This window comes from Cyprinus carpio, chromosome A3 (assembly GCF_018340385.1).
Source record: "Cyprinus carpio isolate SPL01 chromosome A3, ASM1834038v1, whole genome shotgun sequence".
NCBI classification, from domain to species: Eukaryota; Metazoa; Chordata; class Actinopteri; order Cypriniformes; family Cyprinidae; genus Cyprinus; species Cyprinus carpio.
The window spans coordinates 15,523,274-15,532,301 of record NC_056574.1 but is presented as its reverse complement, the minus strand read 5'-3'; the positions used below and the strand labels follow the sequence as shown (position 1 = coordinate 15,532,301).

The following is a 9,028-nucleotide window of genomic DNA, read 5'->3' as shown; positions in this document are numbered from 1 at the left end:
AGGAATAGTTCCCTCAAAAAAAATACACATATCTTAAAGGAATAGTTCCCTCAAAAAAATTTTTGTTCAAAGTGGCAGTGCTATCAGAATACACAGCTTTTTTTTCAATAACAGAGATAACTGAGCCATGCTAACCAGCTAGCTCTTTACCCCTTTGCAAGAATAAGCGACAGTATTTCCATATTCATGTATCTGGTCTGTGAAACAACACATTTTGTGCCTAATAGCCTATATCAGGGAAGCATGAAAACATCAACATTATGGCTCATGAAAACATTCCCAGACAACAGAATCTGCCTAAGATCATTTGACATCACACATGTTAAACATTAGCACAAGTAATGTTTAAAAAAAAATCCACAGCATGTATAGAGGAGACATTTATTGTAAATATGTTTTGTGATGTGAACAGTACAACAGTGCTTAAACTTTCAACTTCCACATAGAAATGTTACATAGAATACATTATTTAAAAAATGTACCTTAGTGTATTAAATGTGATCCACGGGCTGCAAGATGTGCTCTGTTTCCCAGATGCTTCGTTTTACATCACCAATGAAGTAGACACAGTATTATGACTAACTGAATACTATATTGACACATTTTCAAATAAACCTGGATCACAAAATAACCCTTCAATAAAAGACACGCAGGTTTCATTTTAGAATTTGAGCCTTGTGCAGGAAGTAGTTTGGTGGGTATCATTGTAACCCTCAATGCTTCGTCTCTGTGATTTACAATATAGACCACTGAACTGGACAAACTTGGTCTCATCAGCAACTACTATGCTACTACTTATGAATATCAAGTTATTGTGTAACTATTCTGGCTTTATGTGAAGAATATGACAATATCATTTCATAAAAGAGTTTGAAACTATAGTATACTGTACCACTGGCATAACAGCATTACCAGAAAAAACAAATAAATAAATTAATTCAACAGTAGGTTTCTACTTGTCAAAAGTATTTGAGGTATTACTTTTCAAAATGAAATTCTATAAAATCGCATTTGAGTGTTTAAAATGAACCAGTTAACAGATGCAAATACACAAACCAACATCAATATCAATTGCAGTGGGGTTATGGAGTTTTTCAACACATGAAATAAAGGGCAATATCATTTAGCACAGCTTTTTATAACATCTGCCTATACATGTCAATGTGTTTTCACTGAGATTCAGAATGCATTCCCTCAGGATCTAAACTTCATGATCACAGCATTAAAGTTGTTCTGCTAATATTCAGCCCTTTTGTGATGTAATGTACAGCTGACTGTTCAAGACTGCATCTGTTATGTGCTAGCTCATCACGTCTCTAACTAATAAGACCTTGTGCTGATGTCAAAAGATAAAAACCTCTGTATGTTCTTTCTATGCATTCATTCATGGCCAGCCCCAATAATCTATAAAACTGAGTGAAAACATAAAAATGATACCTAGTGACTGTTAATGAACAGCGAGGCACAATGAGAGGTGGAAACGGAAATCAGTAATAAGACGACCCTCCTATAGGCTCAACGTAACATGGGATTTCATACATTTCAACACACTGAGAGATGAATTCACTAAGCAGTTGCGCCACATTTTTGTGAGGTATTTTAGCATCAGAAGCTTTATTCAGTAACAAACCATAATCCAGGTTAAACAGGTATTATTTACATTGCTATAGTGCTGTTTTGTGTATTACTGTAGGTTGCATTAGTGGTACATACTGTTTGCACCAAATGTAAATAGCAACAAAAATAATCTTTTTTTTATATAACAGTAAATAGAAGTGATATTCGTAAATGTCTGAGCAAAGAGTTTAGGTATGGTCACATTAGTGAAATTTCAGACACCTTTTGCAGACGAAAAGGTACATTGTTTATTTTCAATAGTGTAGCAATTTATGAAGCACTGCTCACATAGAAGTCATTTTTAAACCAGCTTAAAGCAGGTTTTTGTTGAAATCACGTGACCACCTTGAACTCAATGACAAAATCTGTGTAAGGGAAATCTTCTTTTTGTTAAGCAGATTTATAGGTCAGAACTTAATTTTCTCCAAATCAAAATCTGATATGCAAGACAAGACTTTTTCTCATTTGTTTCACTGTTTCATTCATGTGTAGGAATGGAAATGAATGAAGCACCATTGACCAAGCATGTGTGAGTAAGTATAGTGTGACTGCATCATAAGGCGTATTACTTCATGTTCACAAAATCCTGCTGTATTTACCTACTGCAGTATTTACCTACCACCTTTGGTGCTAAAACAAAGCTAATAAACTAATCAGTGGGCACAATTCATTCTTAGTGAATTCTCTCCCAATTGTTAACTTAGATTATTTCCCACATGCCTGATTTCTATATCACAATGGCGATTTCATATGTTATATTATGCAGTCAGACTGGAATCCTGGAACCCAGCTGTGCAGGTCTTTTTAGCTACCCTGCGAATCTTGACATTATCTGTGCTAATCCATTTCTGCAGTGTTTGGAGATTTCAGAGGGAAAGGTATTCACTATGTGATTTAATTCCAAGTAACGTGCCCCCCGGTGAGTGATCCTGTAGTGCACTCTGAGTCATGAGGTGACCTGCAGTGAGACACTCAGGTTTAATAGATGTTGAGTGGACTCAGTGACTGACAGACCAGCAGCCATTATGTCAGTCTTAAGTACTGGTTTGTCGCAGGCTGTTTGGCAGTGACGCACAAAGACAGTATTCAATAGCATGAAGAAGACAAGCAGTTAAACTGGAGGCAGGGCTTGTATTATTTTGCAGGAGTTTTTTTCTTCTTCTTCTTCTTTAGAGTGAATTCTTAGGACAGCAGAGGCCAAAATTGGACACAATACTGATATTGGTATGTTGTTAAATCTTGACAGAGATTTTTATTTCTCATAATAAATAATCATTCCCAGATTTACATGCAACATGATTTGGATTCCAACTGGTCTGCAGATCTTAAAATGTTTTATTAATATGTGGCTTGGGTGGGTCACACTAGATTTATGCAATTTTTTTAAATCCTGCAATGAATATGGGCATAAGGATATGATGAAATGCTCCAGGGCTTCTGTTTGGAATACTTTTAAAAAATAATATCGGAATTTCCCCACACTTTATGGAATTTTCAACGTTTTAAATTGTTAATTCAAATTGTATTATTTAACTTACAAAGGAGGTTTTTGTAGCTGTCTTGATGATCCAATATTTTTGTACAAATGGCTTAGGGGGTAATAATTCATTCTTGTTGTGCTTTAAAACATTTAAATGTGCAGTAGAAGACATGCCACACCTAAAATGTCACTAGCTGACAGATATCATTTAAATAGCTGTCCTGAAAAAAAAAACTGTTAAAATACAGTCCAATGTGCTCTGTATTGTTTTTGTTTTTTTTTTCCACAGGTATTTTACCCGTATTTTGAATTACACATTGCAGTGTTGTATTTTAGGGTGGAAAGTAATGTCCATACATTTTTGAGTTGAGTAGATGGGTTTGTTTCTTCATCAGAACGGATTTGGAGAAATTTAGCATTACATCTTTGCTCACCAATGGATCCTCTGCAGTGAATGGGTGCCGTCAGAATGAGAGACAAAACAGCTGATAAAAACATCACAATAATCCACAAGTAAGATACAAGACTCCAGGCAATCATTTACCATCTTATAAACTGAAAGGCAAAGCGAGGCAAGGCAAGTTTATTTACGTAGCACATTTCATACACAATGGTAATTCAAAGTGCTTTACATAAAAGGAAGTAAAATAATCATAAAAAAATAATAATAATCACAACAATAAAACAAGGAATTTCAAAACTTTTTAAATTATTTAAAATAAAAACTGAACAATCAGTTCGGACGTAGCAGAGTGCTCATTCAATAAATGCACAGCTAAACAGAGGAGTTTTGAGTCTAGTTTTGAGTCTAGATTTAAATGTGGCTAATGTTTTAGCACATCTGATCTCTTCTGGCAGCTGATTCCAACTGCGGGCGGCATAATAGCTAAAAGCGGACTCTCCTTGTTTTGTGTGAACCCTTGGCATTTCTAACTGACTCGATCCTAATGATCTGAGTGGTCTGTTAGGTTTATATCCAGTGAGCATATCTGCCATGTATTTAGGTCCAAGGCCATTGAGTGATTTATAAATGAGCAAAAGTACTTTAAATCAATCCTAAATATAACAGGAAGCCAGTGTAAGAACCCGAGGACTGGTGTGATATGCTCAGATTTTCTGGTTCTAGTCAGGATCCTGGCAACAGCATTCTGTATGAGCTGCAGCTGTCTAATAAAAGCATAAACAAATCCATCATTAACCCATTTTAACTGTACACTGTCTCTTAAGGCTACAATTCGAATCTATAAATTATAGTAATGCTTCCTTCAGTAAAAAAGTCCAAACCCTTTTGTCCTCTCATATCAAAATCTCATGAACACTTATAAATAGTGCTTGATCAGAGCATATTTCTCTTCTGATCACAAACACTTTTCATTTCACAAGACTTTAATTGATGGACTGGAGTCATGTGGGATATTGCTATGTTTTTATCAACTGTTTTGACTCTCATTCTGACGGCACCCATTCACTGCAGAGAATCCATTGGTGAGCAAATGATGTAGGTCATTTTAAGTGTACTGAGATAAAGCCACTTGTTTCATAGCAATCTAAGTTTATGTGACCCACATTATTCACAACCAGATACTTGGGATAATTTGGATGTGGATGACAAAACGCTTAGTTTTCAAAATTAAATGCAGCATTTTGCCCTTATGTTAATTGAAATGGTTCACACTATGTGGCTAAAGACAAAAGAAACTACTGAATCAAGTTTTCAATACCCAGAATACTTGGAATGCAACAATAGCAGTGTTGTAACCATCTTGTTCAGTATCAGAATTAACCATTCATTTTTATCAAACATAACATTGGAAAAAATTAATCTCTATCATTAACCCTACGGTACTTCCTTTGTCTACAGTCTACAGTTGCACTTAAAGATAGGGCCATACAATATATGAACACATCAGAGAAAAATGGCAAAACAGAAGGGAAAATGTGTATTTTAGAACACTGACAATCAACATTTTCTACTGAAATATGACAGCCGTAAACAATAGATTTGTTTATATTTTATGCATCTTTGTTATTGAAGAAACACCATGTGCTCGCTGAAAAGCACAAGCTCTCATATAATGAGTTCTTCTGTTGGAAAGGCACAAGCCCAGTGTTTTTCAGTATATAGCGTGTTACATTGCTACAGTAGGTTTTTGGTGCACACGCTCTGGAAAGTCTTGAGTGTTGAGATGAGAAGAGCTAGAGACATGATTGTCCTCACATCATCTTTAATCTTCTAGACCGATGTCTTTTGACATTTTACGTCCTTGGTAACATTCTGTTATGTACAAGATTCTGAGAAAACAAGATACTGTACCTTGAGCGACTTTCTCACAAGCTTTCAGGTTGTTACGAATCATGACAATGGTCCCATCTAGTATGTTTGTTGCATTGATTGTTTAGGGTTTAAATGTGTCTTCATCACTCTGACAGATGGCCTTGTGACAAACTCATCACTGCAGGTCATATTATTCATTTGTGATGGAATGGACAAAGAAAGAGTTCCTCTGAATAACATTACGTTCTCCCATTCAAGGCCAGTGCACACCTGTTCCATGCTCATCCGCTTGAAGACAAAGTGCACACATACAGCCATGCAGATCTTGATCCAGACTGCTCGGTCAATCCTTCCAGCAGGACTGGGTCCTAATCCACTCTTCTTCCTCTATCAGGCTTCCTTTATTATCCTTATTTCCCCGATCCACGCATCCACTCAGGCCTAGGCTCGATAAACCTGGTGTTGCGGCCCTGTTCACACGGTCACTTCAGTCTTGCTGTTAGTGACAAAGTACGGATGTGGTGGCAGGTAGTGCTGGCTGTGGGCAGACGTCAGCTTATTCACTTGCTCCACGGTGGCGCTGTGTTTCTTGGGGGCATACATGTGCCGGCGACCCAGCGTTTCTGTCATCTCCCAGCCCTTCAGCATGCCAGGGTTGGCAATGGTGTTCGAGCCAAAAGCCAGCGGGTGAGAGCTGTGGACCTTGGTGCTTTTGGACTTGTGTCCATTCTGCTTTTGGCAGGGCAACTCGGGGCTGTAAGGGTTGGTGGGCTCCTGCTCCAGACTCACCGAGTGCATGGGAAGAGTGCCTTTCGCTGCCAGGTCGGCTAGATGCCGTCTGTTAGTGTAGAAGTTTTCATTTGCTTTTTCAGCTGGAAAAGAGAGATAGAAAAGCAAAAGTGGGGAAAATTCAATAACACTTCATTAGTCAGATGCAAAAAACAACCTGATTGCTGACTTGTGTTTTTTTCCCTCCCCTCATAAGTACCAAATAATTACACATTTAATAGATCAAGGGTTATCATTAGTTTTTCCCAAATGAGCTATTTCTTTCTCTGAAAATACTTGACAATCATTTCCTCCTACAAACAACAACAACAACAAAAAACTGGATGCTTCTGTAGAGAAACAGGTCACATTTTGCCATTATTTATAGACCACCATTTCATTCTAAACCAGTTATTTTTCTCATTTATGAAAGATTTTCACACATACAATGACTTTTTCAAATAACAAAAAATATACACTTACTTTTAAAAGTTTGAGGTCTGTAGGGCTTTTTATTATTATTATTATTTTAAGCAATGTTATTGATCAAAAGTAATAGTAAATGTTAAAATATTTATAGTGTTACAAAAGATTTATAAAAATGTTCTTCTGAACTTTCTTTTCATCAAATGTTCCTGACAATTGAGCAGTAAATCAGCATATTAGAATGATTTCTGACGGATCATGGGACACTGAAGACTGGAGATATTGATGCTGAAATTCAGCACCAGAATAAAATAAAATTTTAAAATGTATTAAAAAAAAAAAGTTTCTGTTGTAATAATATTTCATAATATTACTATTTTTACTGTATTTTGATCAAATAAATGCAGCCTTTGTGCATCAGCATAAGACTTACATAGAGCATAAATTTTATATTTTTGGAATAACGTGAAGGTGAGTAAATAATCATTTCAAAAATTGTTTACTCATTTATTTTATTTGATTTAACTAAATCAATATATTTAGGTAAACATGCATACTGCACTGTTAAAAAAAAAACTTATGGTTTCTTTACAAAAATATCTTAGTGAAGTGAATGCTGATATCCAAGCATGCTTCACATTTTTATTATAAGATGAGCTTTTGAGTTGGCATTGTGTATGGCGACCAAATTAGTTAGACTGTTTGGCGCTGTCAACATGCTCTTTGCTCTTTGTTTCAAGAAAATGTGTTTTTTGAATGCAAATTAGTCTGGATTGCTTCCATCATCAAATGGAAATATGCAGCTCTTCCAGAGATGGTTTGAGATTTTATCTGTCTGGTGAAACCACTATTTTGAATCTGTAGTTATTGTGCACTTAAAAAAAATATAACAGGTACTTTGCAACTGTTATTATTGTTAATGTTATTTTTGACAAAATGTGTTTACAGGCAACAAATTCAGCTGCATCAACATTGACATTCAAACAGCACCCAAGTGCTTCCTTGCAAAGGATTTGTAAATATTTTTTGCCATAAACATTTTCAACCAGTGCTAGTCGATTGTTGATAGCGTGAAACACAACTTGCTAAGACCAGATCAGACAACCGAGTATAAACGATTCTAATGTGTTTACAGACGGTGACACTAATTATTTGTTTTTGTGTGTGTGTGTTACAACATTGTTCATAACATCCATGCAATTTTGCTAACGGTGTATCACCTTCCAACTCAGACAGGCTTTAATTGGGACTGACTACACTCTGCTTGAAGTCCTCCTCATTTCAGCATGACATTTTGGAATTTTTAATTAAATATCCTTCAGGTGACCTTTTTAACAGCCTTGACACCCCAATGAGTCGCAGTAAACCGCAGATCTAAAACCTCATACCAGGAGGCCATGAGGAAAATAAGCCAGCTGGACGAGAGAAGAGCTGATCTCTGACGCGACTCTTTCATTGACATCAATACGCTGAGATTAACGCACATCAGGGGAAGGCAGCGCAATGAACTCAAACGTTTCAGCTCCCCAGCTGTGGCTTGTCTCCTGGGCCTGTCTCTAACAAACTGTCCTTTTTTTGTTTTCCTAGTGATCAGTCTGCACAGACAGCACTTCAGTGGATTAACAACTGAGCAGTTTCATATGTGGCTGAAAGTCTCAGAGCATTACTGTCATCACATGTTGCTGCTTCGGCTGGTTGTCTGTCTGCTGTTAGCTAGATGTCATCTCACTGAAGTCTTTTGATAGGCTTCACTCTGATGGCACACTAATTGATGTGAAAAGTAACAAGCGACTATGTTACTACCCAATGTTACCAATGATGGTGCTTTTGAAGCACTGCTTCATGAAGCTTTGAAACCTTTGCAAATCATTTGTTTCGAAACAGTGGTTCGGAGCACTATCAAACTTACGTCATAACTGTTTTGAAACATTTTGAAATTTCAATGGTTTGCTGTTGGCCTGGGGGTGGGGGAGGGGGGATTTTGCAAACCTGTGAATCATGCGAGTTCATTGAGATTTAATCCAGCAGGCATCACCAACCTATGGTGTTTCAAGCGCTTCGAAACAGTCAATCATTTTGCAAAGCAATTGGTTCAACTGATTCAAAGCTTCGAAAAGGTTTGTTTCTCCCATCACTATAAAACACAACTTTCTTGACACAACTTAAATAATAAAATTATTAATTAATAAATCATTCCAGAATCCTAAGGAATCTTAATCCCTATGTGTTTTTTTTTTTTTTTTGTGGGGGGAGGGTCTATAGGATACAAACTCCTGCGAATGCTGAGATCAGGCCAAGACAGATAAGACTAATGGCCAGTGTTATGGATCCACCAATGATGTCAGTGTGAGTGACTAGTGGCACTCTCAAACAATTTCAAACCCCGTGGACTCAGTACTGTTCAGCCCGGAGGTCCTCCCTCTGTCAGCTGTACTTCCCATGATAGCGGTTCCAATTTTGTG

At 36.9% G+C, this 9,028-nt stretch overlaps 1 protein-coding gene across 2 annotated transcripts in view; it reads right to left on the bottom strand.

Annotated features, from left to right (window-relative positions):
* Positions 1-367: 367 nt before the first annotated feature.
* The window catches only part of LOC109056784 (protein shisa-9B-like), a 35,307-nt gene continuing 26,646 nt past the window's right edge, over positions 368-9,028 (bottom strand). For both annotated transcript variants that reach the window (XM_019073970.2, XM_042720414.1), the window contains exon 4: positions 368-6,244. In XM_019073970.2, coding sequence (XP_018929515.2) covers positions 5,847-6,244 — 398 coding nt within the window. In that variant the 3' untranslated portion in view covers positions 368-5,846. The remainder of the gene's footprint in view (positions 6,245-9,028) is intronic.